General features: G+C 46.7%; 2 protein-coding genes across 4 annotated transcripts in view; one reads left to right on the forward strand and one right to left on the reverse strand.

Moving 5' to 3' along the window:
* STK32A (serine/threonine kinase 32A) overlaps positions 1 to 5,930 on the forward strand; it is a 153,221-nt gene extending 147,291 nt beyond the window's left edge. For both annotated transcript variants that reach the window (XM_061151663.1, XM_061151664.1), the window contains one exon: positions 14 to 5,930. In XM_061151663.1, the coding sequence (XP_061007646.1) occupies positions 14 to 107 (94 nt within the window). In that variant the 3' untranslated portion in view covers positions 108 to 5,930. The remainder of the gene's footprint in view (positions 1 to 13) is intronic.
* Positions 5,931 to 6,072: 142 nt separating this feature from the next.
* The window catches only part of DPYSL3 (dihydropyrimidinase like 3), a 117,235-nt gene continuing 100,461 nt past the window's right edge, over positions 6,073 to 22,846 (reverse strand). For both annotated transcript variants that reach the window (XM_061151661.1, XM_061151662.1), the window contains exons 8-14: positions 22,523 to 22,643; positions 18,553 to 18,709; positions 17,718 to 17,859; positions 15,682 to 15,852; positions 14,034 to 14,213; positions 10,549 to 10,711; positions 6,073 to 9,285 (exon numbers count right to left, since the gene is read on the reverse strand). In XM_061151661.1, coding sequence (XP_061007644.1) covers positions 9,197 to 9,285; positions 10,549 to 10,711; positions 14,034 to 14,213; positions 15,682 to 15,852; positions 17,718 to 17,859; positions 18,553 to 18,709; positions 22,523 to 22,643 — 1,023 coding nt within the window. In that variant the 3' untranslated portion in view covers positions 6,073 to 9,196. The remainder of the gene's footprint in view (positions 9,286 to 10,548; positions 10,712 to 14,033; positions 14,214 to 15,681; positions 15,853 to 17,717; positions 17,860 to 18,552; positions 18,710 to 22,522; positions 22,644 to 22,846) is intronic.

The raw sequence follows: 22,846 nt of genomic DNA on the forward strand, positions 1-22,846 counted from the left end.
TCTTCCTTTTAAGAGTCAAAAGGGACTTTAATAAAAGACAAGCAAATCAAGCCTTGGAACAAACCAAAGACCCACAAGGAGAGGATGGCCAGAATAGCAACCTGTGAAGTCCTCTTCATCTTCTTGGGACATTTCCACGTCAGGAAGAGCTGACAATAATTCTCACCTCTCCACACCTCACACACCTTAGAAAATGTGAATGAATGCCTTGGGAAGGAGGCGGCATGACACAGGGAAGAGTCCCTGGGTTCCTGGGTACTAGTTTCACAATTGTGTGACCTTGAGCAAGTCACTTAATCCCTTTCTCTGCTTCAGTTTGTTCATCTAAAAGGAGAAGTTAGTACTAGACGAGTTCTATGCTGCCTTTTTAACTGCCAACATCCTGTTATTCTTAATAGCCTCTATTTTTACTTTAAAAGGAATATTTGGATGTAGATTTATTTTTCCACTCTTAATTACACTGTGAAAAATGGACTTCGGTGGCTGATGGAGTGAAGCCCTTGAGAGCTAGAAAACTTCATAAGGAAGCCAGAATCCCCAAACCCACCCGAGGAGGAGTAAGGAATTCATTCAGGAAGAAATGAGTGGGACCAGATAAGAAGTAACACATACTGATGAGGGCCCTCCGGTGGTGTGCTGGACCTGAACACTACACCAGCTTGTATCATTTAGTAAGAGCTGATAGGCATAAATGCCCCAATGCCCTGTTTGGTGATGTGAAATTGAGAAGTTGAAGTTGGTGATGGTGGAAATATTTACACCATGGAAACTGGCAGATGCTACAAATAGGGCTTTTTTTCTCCCTCCCAGCAAGCCAGTTCTGAAATATTTAGCGCACCCCTGGCCTTCTTCTAGAAGCATGTTCCTTGGGAACTGTTACCTCATAAGACTATCAGACACCTGGGTCCAGACAGGATTAGAAAAGAACATTGTCACATTGAAAACATGTCCAACTTATAGTACACTGAAGTTGTATATTACACGCGAGTTACAGTCTAAGTTAGAATGTGAGGTGAATTTGGAAGATAGTAAAATTTACCCTTGAAAAATCCCTTTAATATACATTAGCATATAGTGAGTATCTTTTCTTAGAGAAGCCCAATATCATCCAGGCCCTTCACTAATAAAACGAGTCATCTTTGATTCACTTTTTTGGGTCTCATTTTAACGTAATACCAGATGCACTAAAATGCTGAACAGATTATTCATGGCTTGGTAGACGAGACTCACACTTTAAACTGTGGAATGCCCACACATCTGAGAGGTCTAAGGTCATGGAAACTGACTAAGGGAACAGCAATACCTACTTGTGCTTACTGCAAAGAACGGCAGGCCGAATCACCTATCTACAATATTTTCTTTATCTGCCAAATACAAAGTTTAACTCACCTAAGTTGAGATGTAACTCTACGCTCCAGATACACAGAAGATCTTTGCAGAAGAACTGTTTTTTGGCAACTCCCAGATGATGCTGGGTGAAAAGTAAACAGGGTTGGTGGGGGGGACTGTTGTAACTCTTAGCCACTCAGATCATCAAAACCTTGTCCTTCCTTATGGAGCGTGTGGGGCTCATCAAGGCGGCAGTAAGTTGTCAACAGGGGAGACCAGACAGGTGGAAGCAAGCAGAAGTAACAGACGCTGCTACACAGAACTTTTCCAGGAGGGAGGTCACTCTGGGCAACTCAACATGAGAAGAAAAGCAGTGCTAGGCTGTAAATGCAACTCTGACGGTTTTCTCCGCCCTGAACTGACAGGCCCAGAACTTCTGGCCTTGAAAACCTGGACACAGGGCCTCTCTGCTTTAAGAGTAACCACATTTCTGTTAAGAATCAAAAGCCAGATCCATGTTCTGTTTGATTCTTTTTCTCTACGTTTCCCCCACATGATCTGTCTATGCTAGTTTTTCTCCCACATAGAAATTATGGCCCAGTTTCCCAAGGAGGGGGTTGACCGAATCTGTAAGGAGGTGACCAGATTCTGCTTCTCGTTGGTAACCAGGAGCGTCAGGGGCCGCGTGCATGTTTACCAACTTCCATCTTTCATTTGTTTGGAGTCAAGCCCTGATGTGCATGGACTCATCTCTCGAGTCACCTGGTTCCCCCTCTTTCTCTGACCTTGTCTATTATCATCCCAATGGAGAGACTTTGGGAAAGATTTACCCAAGGGCAATGGGATTGGCAGGGTCTCCGTTGGGATGAGACCCTTTAATCATTTGTGCCATTTCATGTCTACTCAGTTAATAATGGAATAGGAAGTCAAAACAACTAGGTATTCGGTAGGGTGAATATCTAGTTTTCACTTCCAGTGACCTTCTTCTGTGCCTGCAGCACCTTTGTGGGCTTTCAGGAACCACAGATGCAATGACTAGAGGGCACAGCCTGAGAGGTTAAGATAAGATTTCCAGTCCTCATCAGGTTACAGAGCCACAACGTAGTTCAAGTTAGAAAATAAAAAGCATTGCATCTATCAGTGTAGAACAACTGATCCCAAGAACCTCCACTGGATATTTTGAGCGCTAGGACAAAAGTTTCCCCAAATGTAAAAGGATTCCTAAGTCCTTACCATGACTGCTAGTTGTTGAAATCAGATCCTTGGGTTTCATTCCATAACCTGGGCTAAAACTGACTACCCTACTGGGTGAAACATATCTAGGTTTATCACAGTCAAGGCTCAGGGCTGAGAATTTTTTTTAAAATTACAAAAAATAGGGTGAGTCTTAAATCCTTTTGTCTGGCCTTTATGGCATCTTATTTTCCCTCACAGCTCCCTTACCTGTGTGGAACATCTGAAAAGTGTGAGCAGGTTTGGAAGTCCAGGAGCATCCTGGTTCTAAGACACTGGCACTGCAGAGGGGCCCACCCACCCCAGTGCAAATACAGGGACCACAAGTGGGTGGGTGGGGCGGCTCCGTGACCCTGTCCTTGACCTGAACCCCATGGAAGGAAATGCTTTGCTAATGGCTCATTCCCCAAGGGCAGCACTGGTCTTACCTGAGGGCACTGCTAGGGCAGAAATCAATGTCAAAAAACACAGAACACTGCTCTGTTAATGAGGGAAACTTAATTAATTGGCAATTAGTCTGCTTCTGATAGTTGAGTTTTAACCAGAAACAACTAGACTTTATATCATCATAGCTTTTCTAGCCTGGATGGATGAATAAATAACTAGGGAGAAAGAGCGGGTCACACAGCTAGCAGGGGCCAGCGCTGCTGCTTTTGGCTAACGCAGTAATGCTAAGGCTTATAATTCTTCAAGGGCTCAATGAAAAGGCATGAAAGAGTGAATTGTTTTAGTATCCAGTTGTCCCTGCATTCTGTCGACACAAATCTGTTTCCTAGAGACTCTGCCTGTGATCACCATTTCTTACAATCTCAGTGTGTCTGATATTTAACACTGTTAAAAACCCAAACCCGGTTTACAAACTGTGCTGTTGTGAATGGGTAACCCTTTGCTGGGAAATCTGTGCTTCTGTTGAGCTGTAGCATACACACTGTCAGTGTGCCTGTATGTATTAAAATGTCTTCTGTACACTGGAAACCACTCTTTGTCAGCCGTGTGTGTGTGTGTGTGTGTGTGTGTGTGTGTGTGTGTGTGTGTGTAATCGTTTCCCCAAGGGGTAGGGCTGTGGGTTCCCAAAGTCACCTGTTCGCATTTCCATTTCCTGCTGTGAGGAATGTCCTTCACCAGAGACAAGGCGGTGTTAGAGATGATGTTTCAGAACCATGGAATGTTAGAGATGATGTCCTAAAACTATGAGATGCAGCACAATCCAGCTAATCCACATGTGTAGAAACTGAGAACCTGACCCCTCCTGCAGTTACCTAAGGAAGCACAGCCCAGGACTCTGGATTTTGCCTTTCACTATGATCTTAAGGCCGTGGACAGTTCAGGCACCTATTTTTTCAGCACTCTGTCTTCCTACCCACCAACATCTCTGTCCTGTCCTATTCTACATATCCAAGCAGCAGGTGGATGTTCCAAGCCCAGAACCCAGGACAGGAAGGTAACCAACAGCTCTAAACTCTTGCAGCTAGAGGCAACTTCTGCCTCGGGGAGGATCAAGGGGTCCTCCAGTCATCTCTCTGACTCACAACAGCCTAGCAGCCACAGGCTAGCTGGTTCCTGGGACAGGATCTTGTTAAGTCTTGTGGGCTCTGTTGTCCAGGTCTTGGGAAGCATCCTGTCCCCTTCTCAGTGTCCGCTGAGCACAGGGCAGGATCTAGACCTCTTTCCATTCTGAGGAATGCCTGTATTAAGGACACGACCTCATTTCTGCAGGCTGCTGTGGCCCCCTCATTCCATTTCCTGCTCATTTCCTTTCTCCTTGTGAGAGCCTGATGGTAGTAAAGTTGATACCAGAAAGTTCTCTGAAGCCAGAGGGACCTTGTTTTTCCTAGTCAGTGTTCTCATTCCCCACCTGGTTGATGTGACTCAGCCCTAATAGCTCCAGCCTGCAGAGGTGTGAAAGTCAAGTGTGAACTGCACTAACTTAAAACAAAAAACTGCTTCATCCCTCTTAGAACTCTGCAGGCTGAGCTCATTTTAAGCACTAACCCTGCTCTTGACACCTAGGCTAATCCTAAGGAGAGCTCCATTCTGCCACGATCATGAGCAGGGAGAGGTGTTTCACCCTTCTTGAGTTCAACCCACAAAACAGGATTGCGGGCAAAAGCTTGTTAATCATGAAGCCTTGCACGTCACAATGAAATAACTCCTTATATGCACAGAGGAACTTCTGATGTGGTTTCTGAGGTTCTGTGTTAAAGGTTATCATCACTCTGAGCTCCTGTCCTGAAGACACTGCTCTGCCAAACCAAGGTGGGGGTGATCATCACACACAAAATTCACCAGGAACTACCATGCCCTGATCCCCTGCTCCACCTGCCCCAATCTACACACAGATACTGTGCCATGCAGCTTGAGAATGGTGCCATGGCTATATCCTATTTTTCCTAGACTCCATGGCCTCCTCTTCTGGAATCACAAACTGATTTTCTTTGAGTCATTGAGAGTCCACGTGGTTCGGGTGGCTCCGAGCCGGTGTGTTACCAGGTGTGGCCAATCCCAGGATTTTGCACACAGTGCCGACTACATAGGAGTATGTGACCAAGCCGGAACAATCAAAATCAGCCTCCTTGGCCAGGAACTATCCAAGGATCCCTCCACCCCACTCCCACACCCAGAAATCGCTAATCAAGTAAAGTGTAAACTTGGAGGTGCTGATGGCCAGTTTTGCTCCTAAGTGGAATGAGCTTTCCTAAGAATGAAGCACTTCCTAAAGGCAAACAGGGCTAAGAGATGGAGAGAAACAATGTTCTAGATGCAGCTATGCTTTGGTCTACCCAAATCTATCCCTCAAGTTTTCAGTTATACCAGACTTCAAAAAAAATCTTTTTCAAAAAGTTTTCTTACTAGGCGTCTAACATTTGCAATTAAAAATGTCTTACATAAGTTCTAATTGGATCCAGGACTGTTTCCCAAAAAGGGTTTAGTGTAACAGGTCTGGTGGAATGCAATGTGATACAGAAGGGTTCAGAACCATAAGTTCAATAACTTTTGAAATATACAAAATTTCTGAGCCTTTAACTTTACAACAATGCTTTAAATCTCTCCAATTATTACAGTACACACATTAGATTCCTTAGGAACAGTCTGCTAAAGAATATACTTTGGCACATGCTTAGTTTTTCTCAAAGTCCAGGCTTTTAGAAGTAGAGGAAATGCTTCAAGGGAATGGCAAAAAAAACCCCAAAACAGAATAAAACAAACCTTTCAGGATCTGTTCTGAACTCAGCTAGGTTTATCCCAATTGGCAATGCCTTTATATTATTGCTGAATTTGATGACCCATTAAAAAAATTTAGTTATTCCCCAATGTTTCAATAATAGTTATTTAACTCTGTGGCCAGAACAAAACTCATGTGCAACAGAAAAGAGAAAGTTCAGATTTTCTCAGGGTAAGGGTTTACGTCAGACATGTCCCTCTTACTAACCGCGTCACTTCTCTTATGAAGTTGTCACACTTCAGGTAGATAGGAACGACACACACGGAAGAAGGCTGGACAACGACGGCTGTGATTTCAGAGTTATTTTAATAACCAGGTTTACATTAACAGTCACTTGATGAACTTTTTTTTTCCCTTAATCTCAGCTAAACTCAAAACACAGTTTTCTTCACGGTTCAAAGCAAACAGCTCTCAGCGTTCCAGAGCTGCTTCACAGCTACCACAGGTCACAGGGAGAGTCACTGTCTGTTCAGAGTCACAGACACAGAACTGAACACCCACACACCATTTCCAAAGGGGGAACTCACAAGGGATGCTGGCTGCCTGGGACAGCCCACGTGGACACGGGGACTCGAGCTGGAGGTTCCAGGGGAGGAGGTCTGGGAAGCTTGGGCCAAGAAGCTGTTGGGAAGATTTCTCATGGGGCAGCCCAAGTCCAGGCTTGGGATGGACGCCTTTGGGGCAGAACATGACTCTTTGTGTGGAGTCACAAAAGAAAAGGCCAGAGGATGACTGGACTTTGAAGAAATGCACTTTTGGGATAACTACAGCCCTGCTTTCTTTAGAAAACTTGAAGGAAATATCTCTAGTAGGGGGGTAGCTGATTTATCTAATACCTTCTCAATTACCAAAGATGGCGGCCCTCTCAGAGAGAAGCCCAGATAATTGTCATCCCCTCTTAGAGAGGGGCCAGGCCAAGAGATGAGAGAGCCAAAGAAAGCTTGGGGGAGACGAGGACCCAACATGCCCTCCCACCCTCAGATGAGATGCCAGGGAATTCTGAGAGGGCTGTGGCTCATCGCCACGTTCTCTTCCTAAACCCTTTGGACAGGGCTCTTTGATGGGTCTCATGGAATACAGGGCACATTCGAATACAAATTGTAACTTAAGTAACAAGGAACCAGAACTCAACGTCAGCAATATAGTGGGAGTTTTCTTGGAATTCTCAGAAATTTCTGTGCTTGGAAAGTTACTAATAGTAAATGAAGACAGGGAGACTTCCTCAGTTAAGTTGCCCATCACAAATGCATATAGGGGTTGTTCCTTCAGCAAAAACAAAACAAAACAAAAAAACTTGTGCAGACTGTAAAGTTCTGGCTCAGTGTTTCATTCAGAAGTCCTAAGTGCAGCCAATTTGGCCGTGAAAGATTTCTTTTTCAGAGCACAGCGATGTCGTGGGGAGGCGGATCTGGACTCGGGGATTAGGTAAGAGCAGCAGACGGCACACGAGAGGATGCCTGGACTAGTCATTTGTGTCTCTTCCTCCGTCTGGTGGTCGTGGCTGGTACTGCAATGTACCTTAAAGCACAGCCCAGCCAATGAGGTATATATGAAAGCTTCTGATCTGACTAGCTCCCTCTGCCTGCAAAACTGTCATTCTGAGTTCTACCAAAGGCCCCCAAATCTGAGTATATAAATCAAGAGCTGCAACCTCCCCTTCGCTTAAGTTTCTCTTAAGATAAAGGCACCATGAAAAAGCCTTAAAAACAGCAAGACTCCTTTTATGAAAGGAAACATCTTTTTGTATGATTAGAACAGAAGAGTACATTGCTAGGGAAATCCTCTTCCTTGGCTGTTTCCAAACCCCTTTTTAGCCATGTACCCCCTTTTCTCTGGTCTTCAACTTACTAAAACCTGCAGAGATAATGGCTTCTCCTAAGCACTTGAAAGGTGTTTGCTCTTTTCTTGAAAGTACTTAGTTCACAGGTTGCAGGACCTACCAGCTGGATCCCCTGAGCACAGAAGTCTGATACCAGGTTGAATATGCTCTCCCTGCAATATGGACCTCAGCGGGATCACAGAACTTGCTCCAAAACTGAATTTTCAGAAGTGGAACGGTAGGGAATTGGACATTCAGGTCTGACCGACAAGGCAGATGCTAACACTATGCTAATTTCCTTTATGTGTCCATGTCACTTCCACTCACTGGGAGACTCTGGTACTGAAAGAAAAAGTTCCCCCACAGGATGTGCTAAGGGAAAGGGCAAGAGACGGTTCAGAAATGACAAACAGAACCGCGGCAACAGAACGTGTTCCTTTTGCTTCAGACTGCCTTTCTCACAACCCTGCTGCCTCCCGTATGAGCTAAGATTCTCTATTAGTAATAAAAGTTAGGGAACACCTAAGAAAACAAATTTCCAACAATAACCCAAAAAAATCATATTCAATAGAAGATGTGCCTGGATCTTAGGAGAGCAAGAGAATCACTCACCCCTGACAAGAGAAGTCCATCTCAGCTCCAGTCCTAACTTGAGAAGCCACCTGCTTGTCTCCATTTGCAATGAGCTTGAGAGGTGATCACCAGGCGTTTAGAGGGCGGTGTTACTTAAGTGTGGCCGCCCTCCCCCCAGGGCCGGAGCTGTGCTCCCAGCTGCTGCCTTTTAAGAGCACCAAAGAGGCAGGGAGGGCAAGAGGAAGAGAGAGGTCATTGCTTCTCCCTCGTCTTAGTTCCCAGCCCAGGAAAGAGAAGAATTTGAAAGCAACTCTGAGAGAGAGGCCGATCAAACACTGGCACGACCAAAAAGGTGGAAGCAATGGTTGGGTTCTGGTGTTTTAATAAAATGTTCCAAGGGATAAAATCTACTAGGAGAGGACATGGCAGAGTCCCGAACCCGAAGATCGCCTTCCTTGTCTGCGGACCCCAAGGGCAGATGGTGGAGTACCGGCTGCCCCGAGAGGCCCTCTTTCGTGGAAATTAACACACTTCCTCAACACAATACACAAGACCCGCTATGCTCACCCACCCGCCTCCCCCGTCCACACCCTACCCCAGCCCCTCTGAGCCCTCCGCCTTGCTCTGGGTTCCCACCACCCACTCACCCCAAATAACCGGCGTCCCTTTTGTTCATTTTCCTGCCGTCCCCGCTTGTCTGTCCCCTTGTCGTAAGATGCAGCACTACACACGCTCCCAACACTATATAGCAGACGCTTTGCCTTAGTGGCCTGATTGCATGCATGTAAATGGGGGAGGGGCGTCAAACAAATCCAGGCTATGCATCAACAGAAATCAAAGCAATATTCGTAAAGCTAGGCAAGCGAGCGTTAACATTGGAGAAACATAAGGCTTGAGGCTTATTGATTCTTTAGATCGAAACTGTTTGGATTCGCTTTCCTTCTTAAATATTGGTGTACCATTTTGGCTTCAAAAGAATCTCTTCTTGCTTCTGCCCCTCTCTTTGGGGGAGGGGTCGCTTAACTCAGGGATGTGATGTTAGAACGCCCTCCAGGGGGCGCTACGATGCGCTTGCTGGCCGAGCGGACCCCCTCATCCACTTGGGTGCCTGCAGGTGACAGTAAGTTCCCAGGGAATAAAAAGGAAGGTGGGGGTGTGGACAAGACAGAAAATTGATTAATTTGAAGAGCGTAAGAGATTAAATGCCCTCCTCATCTCCCAAGAAACTTCCATTTCAGTCTGTCAGGTAGTCCAGACTTTCCATACCCACTCTCCTGAAAACAACCCTTTGCAGGAGAAGCCAGATTCTTACTGGATTTCATCGGACCCTCTGCATCATAACAATAACAGTAAAAGGAACAAGGGGAGTGATATGAAAAACAGCTGCTCATGTGCACTGTGATAAGCAACTCTGAAGTGCTTCTCAGATCATTTCATTCAGTCCTCATCACGATCCTGGAGGGAGGTACTGTTATTACCCTATTTTACAGAGGAGGTGACTGAGGCTGTGAGAGGTCAGGCAACTTGCCTGTGAGGGTCTCACCACAACTTGGAGTGGTGATGGTCTGACCTGGGGATACAGCTGAAATGAAACACTGATACACACTCCTTTTCAGAAAGGAGCCCCCCCAAAAAAAAAAAAAACTTAGGCATGACAGAAGTCAGGGAGCAATGAAAAAGGGCAAAAACACTGAAAAATTTCAGGCAACTAGCATATGTGATCTCTGATACTGTCACCTCAAGTTTTAGGGCTCTTCCTCTGTCTTCCTCCCTTCTGGCCCCCTTGTATCTTCTTCTCCCTGTCTTCCCATTTGCCCCACTTCTTCCCCCACAGTCACTGTCCCTCTAAGACATGTGTCTTTTTCTTATTATCTCACTTCCTTCACTTGAAAGTTTTCATCAGAGAGATGCAAATCTACACTTACTGGTCATCTACACTACTGGTTATGGAGCAGTTGAACATTTTCTAAGAATATCAGCAAGTTCTTAAAGATTCATGATACAGCTAAGCCATGGTAAATGTTCAATTAGTGGCAGCTGTTGCTAGCATTATTATTATGACAAGGAAGGGGAGAAGATAAATAAAATCCTAGGCTGGAAGAAGCTATTGGAATTTGAGCATAAAAATGATCTATTAACCTGGGCAATGGAAACAAAATATACTGTGGAGCTTACCCAGTCTAAGGCAGAAAATCATACCCATAAGGAAACCATCCTGTCCTGCCCTGCCCTCGCCCCGCCCCCAGCAGGTGTGATCTCTAAGCAGAACTGGTCATCTTTTAATCCTGATGTTCTATCTGGCTGAACCTTGGCTTCCTTTCCCACCAGGACTTCTCTTTGGCTCAGCAAACCATCAACTTGTCCAACTCACCTGACAGGCTAAATCCGGACTGATGCAGGTTCCTCACCGGTGGGTTGGGCCGCGTGGGAGAGCCCCGGGTGGAGCCGGCGGGAGTGCCCGCCTTGGGCGTGGTGGTCAGGTCGAACACCGGCCCGTCGTACATGCCCCTGGGCACGGCGTGCAGGTCCGCCATCTGCAGCAGAGACAGAAGGCACCCTTTAGTCCCTCAACAGCGAAGGGTCTGCTCCAGGCAGCACAGATGAGGCGGCGAGCCAAGTGTGTGTGGTGAGAGCTAGAAAATAATCATGTTATTTTTCAATACTAGGAATGTAGTGTGCAACATGATAAAGGTATTTCACACTGCTGTCCATTAAAAATCAAAGTCATTAAGAATGTAAATCCTAAGAGTTCTCATCACAAAGAAAATGTTTTTTCTATTCCTTTGTATCTATATGAGATGATGGTGTTCACTAAACTTATTGTGGGAATCATTCCATGTAAGTCAAATCATTATGCTGTATACCTCAAACTTATGTTTGTGTTGCGTGTCAAAGATATCTCAATGAAACTGGGGAAAAATTAAAAGGTTATTTTAAGGAAAAGAGAAGCAGTATAAAACAAAGTGGGTGTTGTGACAGAGTGACCATGGAGGTGGCGGGTGAAGGCCTTTCTGAATAGATGAGCTTCTAGCTCAAGGTTCAGAGGGGCTTATGTGGGATCTTAGAGGGAGGGGGCTGGGGAGGCAGAGTGGCGACCCGGATGGCAGAGTTCTCAGCAGAGGAAACCGAATGTGCGAACATCACTGAATAGAAGAACCACCTAGGTGGTGGAGCAGAGCGGGTGGGAAGGGCAGCAGTTTGAGATGCGGTCCTGAGTGCTGGCAGGGATGTGTCCCCGTGGGAGCTTCATCATCATGCTCCTCAGCACAGATCAGAACCGGCAGCTCCAGATGAGCGTCCTCACTCAGGGGGTCTGACCCACTGGCCTCTGGCTGGGGCTGTGCACTTGCCCAGGGACCGTGGAGCCCACCAGCAACATCACCCAGCTGCAGGCTCTGTGCCAGGCATGGTGTGACTCGGGCTCATGGTTTCACATGGAACAGAGTGCCTCCCCCAAAGGCGTTTACCGTCTATTATGCAAACACTGCAAGACCACCCAAGGCAGCATAACAACTGGCATGCAACCTTCACCTATTTCTTATCATTGGCCAGAGGTGAGGCAACGAGGACAGGCCACCGGAGAGCCTGACAGCGCAGGACGGCCCATTGTAGGACTCCAAGGAAGTCAACCGCAAAGCCGTCCCTCTCCTCTGTCGGTGACGCAGGTGCAGGTGCAGAGGCAGAGCTCATCAAGCTTGCAGATGCTCAGGATTCAGGTAAGAGGATGACTACATCTGTACTCCTTCAAAACCTCGACCATTAACTGTATTTCATCAACATTTCTTGGGGTCCAGAGGCAAAGTCACATTCATGGAAATACAAAGCTGATATATAGGACGTTTGAGTGTCCTTCTCTTTTCTGTTAGACCAGAACTGGAGTGTGGACTTCTACTCCAGGCTACCTACCTTCAAAACGATCACCCATAAAGAGAGAAGGATGGGAAAGGGCCTTAGAGCACTGTCATGAATGAACAGTGGAAGGCAGCAGGGATATTTAGAATGAAGGGCAGATGACTTTGGGAACACAGAGATGCTCAGAGGTGGGTTCAGCTCATTCTGTGCAGGTGCCTGGGGCAGAACTGTGCTGTGTGTTGGCTTCAGGGAGGCAGACTTGAGCCCAGCAGGCTCCTATGGAGGCTACGGATAAGGCTGCTGCCACCCGTGGGGCTCTGGACAAAATGGATTCTCTCTGGCTTCTCAATGACTGCCTCAGTAACTCTGTGTCTGAAATTGGAAGGAACTCCCCAAAGCTGAGCTCAATAACTAGACAACTAAGATCATGCTGGGGCTATCTGCACAAAAGTACCTAGCTTCTCAGAATTCTGAATAATTTATTTCAATATATGCTTATATCTCCATCATAATTCTAGAATCCTCTGCTGTTGCTTTTATAACTGGTTGGATTATGGGTTTACCTTCCAATAAAACATTACATGTGAAAACAAAAGCAGGAAAAAAAAGAAATCGGTTCTCACAGACAAGGCTGGCCAGCTGCCTCATGAGATGGGGAGGCCCATGGTGCTGCAAACGTCCACACGAGGCTAGATGTGAGAGTCTCGCTTACTGTACTCACTGGTGTTTAGGATTCGGGTGGGACACGGACATACTGAGTTTCTGAGAGCTTCTCTCTAATGATATCACGAAGGGCCTTATTTTCTGTCCCCAGTGCTGACAACAGGAAGGTTTCACTGGACTCGTACCCAAGAACTGCCCTCAGATGAAGACAGCCACTTGGCCCAAAGCCTCACCCTCTGCCTGGCACCAGGGTGGGAGGGTGAGGGAGCAAAGGGAGTGATTATAAGGCCCAGACCGCTTTCACAGACCGGTCCAGCTGAGGCCTTGGCTATAACTGCATTCCGGCAGCCCTCCGTCCTGTCCTGCTATGTTCACGCTGTCACAAAGCGTGAACCTGAAAGCGATACCCAACCTCCCTCTCAGAGCCTGTTTCCCAGGCCATGTGCTCTGCAGGTAGACTGAAGACCCCTGCGTGGGTCCAGGCACTGAAGTGAGTACGGCTCCAGCCTGGCCCACACTGATTTACAAAGTGCGCCCCCTGCCTCCTCTTCCCCCGCCAGCCCCGTGTGCACAGATGACTTTATCCCTTTCATGAGGCAAGGTCGTCAGGACTAGGGCTCAAATTCCACAATCCCCGAGCTGGTCAAACCCTGCTTTGAGGAGCCCTAAGGCTTCCCTACAGGAAGATGACCTGGAGGATGGTGCGGGGATAGGAGAGGGAACCTATCCCCCCAAGGGATGCTCACCCCTCAGGCATCAACCAGAGCTACTCTGCCTGTAATGTGTAGGGAGGCAGGCAGGTAGGTAGATATATACATAAACATGTACACATGAGTGTACCTACCTACTTATTTATCTGTGAAACCAGGGGCATAAGTAAGATTTTATTTGAACTACAGAACTTGCTAAAAGAGTTATAAACACTTGCCCTGATGGATGGTTCGACACCAGGTAGACACAAGACAGGACAAGGAGGGGTGGGCGTGGTCTGCTGGTTCTTGTTGTAAGCCTTAAAGAGTAAATTATTTCTTAAAAATATATACAGAATTATTTTGAATTATTAAAATATTTCAATACTACTTTGAGAAAAAGCACTCTAAAGATGAGGAGAAATTGTTGGAAAAAAGCTTTCTTTAGCTAAGAAAGTTTTTGAAACCCCCTTTTATAAAATGTATTACAGTCCATTAAATCTGTGCAATTGTCCTTTGGGAAAGAGACCCTTGCTGTGAATCTCTAGGAGGATCTAGAGCACACAGACCCCGTCCCGTCTAGTTCCTACACCTGTGCTGAGTGGGTCACAGAGCCCTTTCCCCCCACCTCTGGGCTCCACCTGCTTCTTACCTTCCTCCGTGCTTTAATGCGCTTGTAGACGTAGTCCGAGAAGGGGCTGCAGGGGATGAAGCGGCCAGCCCCCTGGGTCACGTGCAGGTTGCCATCTTCCAGCATGATCTTGCCCTGGCAGATGACCACCAGAGGAGCCCCGCGCAGCTCCATGCCTTCGAAGATGTTGTACTCTGCAGCCTAGAGACAGGGGCGAGGGGCAAAGCCTTGGTTATGGGTATAGTGAGGAGAGAAAGAGAAACACAGTTCTCTTAGCCTTGGGATCCCGCCTTCAGCATCCCTGGGAACTGATTCAACAGGTAAGCTGGGAACAGCTTACAAACCGTCTGCAACCTTTCAGTGGGCAGAGACCTCGGGAGACAGATGCTTGCTAAGAGTGGGCTTCCTGGTGAAGAGAAGCATCCCATCTTTTGTAAGGTCCTCACATGGAAGTAAATTTTTGTCACTGGCAGGGTTCAAGAGAAAGTGAGTAACTGACAGTGATGGTGTATATGCTGTCTTGTACTGGGTGGATGGGTTATACAACCTTTATGTCCCCACTAGCTCAAAATTCAATGTGATTTGACACAATGCTTAAGCAAAGGCCACTACCACCCAAAATGGGCTCTTCCCCTACCTTCCTCATTTATTCAGTAAGTACAAGGCACTGTTGCAAAGTGGTTAAGGATCTCGGTTTATTTTTTTTATTTTTATTTTTTTTAGGATCTCGGTTTGGAGTCAAGTTATCTGGGTTTGAATCCCAGCTTCCACATTTACTTGCGGCATTATTTAATCTCTCTGCATCTCTCCTTCCTTATCTATAAAGTGGGGATAATAAAGAGTGCCACCTGGACAAGAGTGTTACAAAAATTCAACAAATTAAAAACACAGTGCCTGAAACATAAGTGCTTGAAAATACATTTTCCTAACAAATATTTTTTTTTCTAACAAATATTTTTATGCCCCATTCTGTCAGATGGTGGTGGTGCTATGTCATGTCTGTCTCTTGCGACCCCACGGACTGTAGCCCTCCAGGCTCCTCTGTCCATGGGATTCTCTAGGCAAGATACTGGAGTGGGTTGCCATTTCCTTCTCCAGGGGAATCTTCCGGACCCAGGGATCAAATCCACATCTTCTGCATTGCAAGAGGATTCTTATCCACTGAGCCACAAGGGTACTAGGCTTTAACTATTATCTTTCACGTGAAATTCCTCATGAGGAAGTTATCAGAGCTACTGACTAATTTTTTTCCTGTTCTTTCTCCTTCTGGGCACCAGGTACCACTGCACTGCTGAGTGAGGTATGCCCACAGGCCTGGCTTTGGCCAGCGCCAGGGGAGAGGAAGTGACGTCCTGGGAAAGATTTCAGGGCCCCGTCCTGGTCCCCGGACTCAGTAGTCATATAGCGCAGGTAGAAGAGAGTGCCTATACAGGCCCCTGTCCTGAGTGACTGTGATGGGCAGAGCCCCTCTTCTCTGCCTACCCATTTTGCAAAGCAGGAGTGAGAAATAAACTGCTGAGGTTTTATATCCCTGGGAATCCAGGATGATTGGTTATTGCAACACATCCTCGCCCAATGACCCTGGCTCACCACAAACTCACATCTCTCCTGTCCCTGTTCCCCACCCATGTTCCCACCTCTGCTCCACGCCCATCCGCTCAGGCCGTACCGACTGGTGGTTCTTGGCAGAGACGATCTTGACAGCATCTGGATCCCAGATCACCAGGTCGCTGTCAGAGCCCACGGATATTCTTCCCTTGCGAGGATACAGATTGAAAATCTTGGCAGCATTTGTGCTTGTCACGGCCACAAACTGGTTTTCATCCATTTTCCCTGTGGCCTGTAAAAATACACACACACAAAATGGTCCCTCCAGGGCTTCTGAGTTCAGAGCAGGGTGACCACAGTTCAGTTCAGTTTAGTTACTCAGTCGTGTCCGACTCTTTGCGACCCCAAGGACTGCAGCAAGCCAGGCATCCCTATCCATCACCAACTCCCAGAATCTACTCAAACTCATGTCCATTGAGTCAGTGATGCCATCCAACCATCTCATCCTCTGTCGCCCCCTTCTCCTCCTGCCCTCAATCTTTCCCAGCATCAGGGTCTTCTCAAATGAGTCAGCTCTTCGCATCAGGTGGCCAAAGTATTGGAGTTTCAGCTTCAACATCAGTCCTTCCAATGATTCTGTAGCTCATTGGGTGAACTTAGGCCCAGAAATACAAAGAGGGGCTTCAGAAGTGGTGAGCACAGAAGTCCACCCAGTGAGCTACAGAATCAGCTGTAGCTCTGGACTGTCACGATCACCCAGACAAAATGGACAAATGCATGGCTGCGTGGCTTAGGATGGAATTTACTGCTCTGGAAGTATGCATGTTTTTTCCAGATATGTACATACATTTACTTACTTATTTATCCCTTCTAACTCCAAAAGGGATTATAGAGATTTCAAAGTAAAAGCAAATATAACTGTGAGCCCATATTTTAGATATTTCCATTTGCATAGGCACCCAATAAATATGAAAGAACCTTGCCCAAATGAAAACAATGGTTATCCCAGGGTTGTGGAATTCTGAGTGATTTTTTTTTTTTAATGTGTGAACTTTTCTGTGGTTTCCAAGTGTTCTTTATTCAGCAGGTATCATGTGAGTAATTTTAAGATATGTATTACCTTTTAGCAGTTCCAGATAGTGCCAAAATAAATATATATACACATATACTCATAAATACATAACAATGTAAGAAAAGATGAAAAAAAACTAAGTTTATATGAGAAGAGACAAGAATATTTATACTTTCCCCCCTTTCAAAACAGAAAGCTTGGGTAAGGAAAGAAGAATTTAGTTTAAAATCTAGTTTTGACCTTCCTGGGAACCAAGAGGGGAAAAAAAAAAAAAAGGAAACTTGGACTACATGGTGTAGATGTGTATTTTATTTGGCTCTGAAATGAGTGTCTAGGATTTTTAAAATAAAACAGAGGGAAGTGATCAACTTAATAATGAGTTTTATAAAGGTTAGTCAAATCTTAGGAAGTGACTTCATTTGCATGGCTGTTTTTTGTCAGCTTCTGTGATGTTAACAAGGAAAGTAAAACCACACCACTTTGCCAGAAGCCTTTGACAATTACCTGTACAGTCTGGATGACCACACAGCCCAGAGAGTCTTTGGTGAGCAAATGACTTGAGTCTTGGTCATAGACCCCTTGCCTATCATGTCAAAGGATTATAGCCAATCCTTTATTTGTACCATCAGATGAAGGATGTGTTTCTGGTTCATGTACATGCATGCTAAGTTGCTTCAGTCATCTCTGACTCTTTGTGACCCTATGGACTGTAGCTCGCCAGGCTCTTCTGTCCATGGGATTCTCCAGGTGAGAATACTGGAGTGGGTTGCCATGCTGTTCTCCAGGGGATCTTCCCAACCCAGGGATCGAACCCGCATCTCTTAAGTCTCCTGCATTGACAGGTGGATTCTTTACCACTAGCACCACCTGATTCATAGTCCTTCACAATCTAGGAGGCGTTCTCAGAACCCAGCCCTCGGGATTCATCACTCTAGAAGGGACATTCACAAACCACCTGGTTCCAGAGATACCTGGGCAGGTATGAGGCCTCATCTGCACACCCAGCGCCCCCAGGCGTGAAGAGGAGCAAGGAACAGGACACTCTGATCTGGCCTCAGCTGCCCTCCTGTGACCTCCATCCTTACCACAGCCTTGTCCCAGATGACAGACATGCGCTCCTCCACACCGTTGGTGCCCTCAGGAATGGCTGTGAAGTTGTCCTTCCCGATGGCTTTCTGGGCAGTGCTGAAGGTGCAGTGGGCACTCCCAGAGAGCTGCAGGTCTCCACTGGCCGAGGAAAAAGTTCCATGTGAACGAGGAGATTAGAGGCACCCCAGGGGCCCAGAAACAAGAGTCTAGGGTAAGGCTGTGGAGTGCTACGCATTGAGTTTGGAATCTTTCCCCTCCCTCTTGCCAACTGTGAACCTGGGTGATTTCTTCCCCTCCCCGGGACTCAGTTACCCCATCTGGGAAATGAGGGGAGTGGATTAGATCACTTCTTATGTAGTAGTATAAAAGGGACGCAGACGAGTGATGGGACGTATCCATAGAGGGCAGCAGCAAATGAGTCTCCCTATAATTTTGGTTCGGTGGTCATCATGACCAACGTTAAAATTACGGAAGTGATTTTTTGTCTCCTGGACCTTCAATTGCTCAATCTGTAAAATAGTGATGATAGCTCCTCACTCAGGGTGATGTTTGTTGTAAGGAACAATGAGATCACATGTGTAATCTCACCCTAGTGCTTGGCATACAATATGTATTAACTGCTATTACCATTACTAAAATGATTACTGGAATATCTTTTAAAATACAATGGTGGAGAGCCCACTGTCTGTGCTTAGCACTGCAGGGGAATTCCCGATGTGCTTTTCTCACAGGAGACTCTAGTCTAGCTGATGGATGGGCGGCCCTGGTCCTCATTCCACTGGCCCCAAGACGTCTCCACGCAACACCCACTGCTTGTCATTCTGCACCAACCTGGCCAGCAAGGAGTTGATGTAGTCTGGAGTGGTCGGGTCAGGACTCAGAGGTGGAGATGTCACAAATGCAGCTGCCTTGGCCCAGTTCTTGCTCCAGTAATGGGTCCCATCTGTGCCCAGGCTGGCAGTGATGGGCTCACCAAAGACCACGTTTCCTGGAAGGGGTGGGTGAGAGGCAATAGGTTTGCATAATCTATGTGTTGCCCTGGGACAGGCTTAGATAATCATGTCCCCTACTCAGCCTTCTCAAGGATGTGGCTCTGAGTCAAGCAGGTAGGATTCAAGTGCACATTCCCAGCTTTTCTAAGCCTTTACTTTTCTATCTTCTAAATGGGAACAATTTTGTATTTGGTAGAAGCCACTAGTTGCAAGATGCAGCATGCATTCATGCTCAGTGGCTCAGTCATGTCCAACTCTTTGAGACCCCATGAACTGCAGCCCACCAGGCTCCTCTGTCAGTGGGATTTTCCAGGCAAGAAAATGAGTGGATTGCCATTTCCTTCTCCAGGGAAATCTTTCTGATTCAGGGATCGAACATTGCCATGTCTCCTGCATTGGCAGGCAGATTCTTTACCACTGAGCCACCTGGGAAGCCTCGTAAGATGCAGCATTTATTCTCAAATTTTGAGGTAAATTTAAAATTTGAAGCAAAAGAAAAAGTATATACATTAACTGTTAAGATTCATCCTCATTTCAGAAATGTGAAAATGTGGAATAAATCGGTCCTGGAATTGATGATATAAGACAGTGTCTACTTCCCAGCCTTGTGAAAATGAAGGGTTTGGCATACACAGAGTGTCTGGCACTTGGAAGATGCTAAGGAAAAGTGATTTCTTTACGCCTTGTACTCCTTTCCACTGTAGAGTCCAAAGCCCCATATGTGCCCACGTCATTAGGAACTGCTAGATTCTGCTGCTGCATGGACACGCTTTGGCTCCACAAAGTAACACCCATTCCCATGGATGACAGGTCTCATGATCTTTTTTCCCATTATGTTTGTTACTCCTTAACCTATGGCAACAAAGAAATTTGCTAAAGGACACCCAACAACCTGGGACACAGCAAAGATTAGGCTGGCTTCTAGGACCTTGTTTTTGGAATGAGGGGCTGAAATGCCCAAACAGAGAAGACAGGAGGAAGGATACTGGAACACACACTGACCTAAGCTGAGCTTCTTAAAGAAGGGATGGTGATACAGAAGGCAAATGCCATCTCATAGAGGGTGGGATGGTACCAAGTGTCTTTGTGCCAGATTCTTGGGCTAAAGATGCTGGTGCAGCCCTCGGCTTCTTTAAGTTTGGTCCTCCACCTTCCACATTCAGGTTCCCCACAAGATGGACATCTAAGAAGGCTCTATGGCCAAGACTACAGGTTTTGCCTAGGTTCAACTCCAATCAAATGATTTTGGTTGCCTGTATTGGGAAGAATTCTAAATATACTCTGGTCTCACTAGAGAACACTCATGATTGACTTGCAATGTCTGCCACGTGCAAAATAAGAAAGCAATGGCAATGATTCCTACAGGACAGTCCTGCTCCTTGGGATGGTAGTGAGAAGGATCCACACAGGACTAATGAGAATTTCAAGGGCTCTCCAAAAATATTTACCAAACTAAAGCAACAAAGAAATGAAGAAATGAAAAGCAAGCACTCAAATACTATTAAGAGAAATACGAACTTAAACATGGGTGCCTCTCCCTTTGGACTATCTTTAGATGGAGGACTAGAATAAGCAAAGATTGTAATATACTACTAGATTTGGAGTCTAGCTCTCCCAGCTGGGAGATTCTGGACAAGATGGGCTTCAATTTCCTTATTGGAAAAATGGTGACAACAAATGCCAACTTCATGAGTTCTACATAATACATTTAAAGTAGTTCTCTCAGGGCAAGGCATAGCGTTGGTCCTCACTAAACTGAAATTCCTAATGTTGTTTCTGAGCAGCCAGGCAGACATGCTACAGAGCACTTGGGGATTAAACACCCTGGGGCTTAAACTCCTCTGGTCCAGAGGGAAGAATGAATCCTATCATACTCTGTCTTCTCGCTCTGAATGCTCCTGTCTCTCCCTGAGGATGACAGTTCATGACATGTATATTGGCTTCAATCTCAGCAGCCAGTCTTTCATCACTAAAGTGATGCCTTCCTTCCACCTTGGAGACCAAGCTGTACTAGTTCTCCTTGCTACAGCCATGATCCAAAAGGCTAAGGGTGAAGAATTTTTCTACATGAAATTTAAAACAAGACTCAGCATACAGTTGAGACACCCTGTCTTTGAAGCCCCCGGGTCATCCAAGAATGGGTCCCAGGCTGGATGTAGCCACCAGCAGAAGGCACAAGAGGGTGAGGATGGTAGGTGGCCGGGGTGGGGGGGGGGTGTCCTCCATGAACTTTTCTTTTCCTTTCTTTTTTTGGCTCCATGGCAGGTGGGATCTTAGTTCCCCGACCAGTGATAGAACTTGTTCCTCCAGCATTGGAAGCACAGTAGTCCCCACAACCAGGGATCCCTTCTCCTTTTTCCTTTTTTTCCCTTCTTGAAGACTGGGTAAGGAACACTGGACCGCTTTCCTGGTTCTGTCCCAATGACTCATACCCAGCAGAGCAGCCATGCCGTATCATACGGAGACACTTAGAAGCCGAAAGAGAAACAGCAGGCTTCCTGTGAGCAGGGAAAGGCAGGCAGTGCCCAGAACTGGCCAGCTAGAAAGGCTGTCAGGGCAATGAGGAAGCTTCCCCTCCCAGAAGAAAAGAGTCTCCTTTGCCGGAAGGCCGGGCAGCCACACACTCGGCCGTCAGTCAGCTGGGACTATTTTTATCCCCCTCAGACACTCACATGTGGAGTTTCACAGACCAGTTCTGAGTTTGGGAAATGAGTTGCTCATCGTGGGTCTCCCCACACGGCAGGCATGATCGTATAGCCGGGCCTAGGAAACCCTCCCTTGCAACTAAACACAAACCCCTATGGCCCCTAGGTCTCAACCCACTCTGTTCACTGGTGGGCCCATTAAGAGCCACTGAGGAGAACATAAAGCAAGAAACCAAGCTTTGAAATGAAGATAAGCTTGAGCTTGGCACAAGGTGACCACAGGAAGCTAAGTTAACAGCCATGGAGGAAGCAAGCAGATATCAGCAGGTCTTGATCATAGAGCTTGGGGTCATGACAACCATACTGTAGCTGGATATCGTATGGAGACCTGCTCTGACATAGCCAGTGCTGACCTGCATGGCTCAGGGGGTGGGAACCCCTGCACTCCCTACCCTCAACCCCAGCCAATGACACCATCTCCGGAGCAGATACCGGTTCAGAGATGAACCCACGTCCGAAGCCAAGGCAATGGCAGTCTTCCCGGGGACTTTTGCTTGAGCTGTTGGAAAAGATATTCTCCACTCCTTCATCATGCCCCCACCAACTGTGGAGGACAACAGCAGCTTTCAGCATTAATTCATGTCACTGTTCACACTGAAGATAAAGCCAAAAGAGAAGAAAGCAGAGTCCAGAAAGGAGTAGGAGTCAAGAGCCATATGTTTAAATCCCTTGATCCAGCCATGTCTAAAACACCTTCAGCTTCACCTTCAGTTTAAGTCCGTTTGGCTGGGATTCTGACTGCTGCACTCAATATAATCCTGACTAATATGTCCATTTATAAAGTTCAGATGATATGAACTGACAGTGAAAGATCACAGGAGAAAAAAGATGTACCAGCTCTCCAAAGAACAGATTCAAGCTGTATCATCTCGGGCAGATCACTTACCCTTCCTGAGTTTCAGTTTACTCATCTGCCAAGTAGAAGAAACCCTGAGATCCTGCCATCCATACAGGATACAGAAAGGATTCAACGGGCTAATAAGGATGAAGGGCTTCCCAGAGAGCAAGGCAATGAGCCAAACAGGCACCGCTGATACAGGACAGCTGGGGGGAAGGAGCCACATGGCTCTTTAGGGGCTCTGAGATCTTTGGAGCCCAATTCACCTTTTTTCCTCGCTTGCGAGATGAGGTCGGCCGCACTCTTGCTCATGACCTTCGTGACGTAGAGTGGACAGTTGGTTTGGCTAGCAATGGTGATGGCGCGGAACACAGCCTCAGCTTCCAGCTGCAAGAAACAATCCCTGGGAGTCAAGGAGAGCAGGACCGTCTCCAAGCACCACGCCCAGCCTCCACAGACTGAGAAGGCAGTGCTGCACAGAGGTTACAAGCCTTGGGGACCCTGGAGCTCCACACCCTGGATCCAAACCTCATATCTGTGGCTTCCAACTCTGTCCCTTCACTGGGCATCTCAGAGCCCCGCCCCTCTCC

The sequence above is a fragment of the Dama dama genome, chromosome 9, assembly GCF_033118175.1.
Source record: "Dama dama isolate Ldn47 chromosome 9, ASM3311817v1, whole genome shotgun sequence".
Classification (NCBI taxonomy): Eukaryota; Metazoa; Chordata; class Mammalia; order Artiodactyla; family Cervidae; genus Dama; species Dama dama.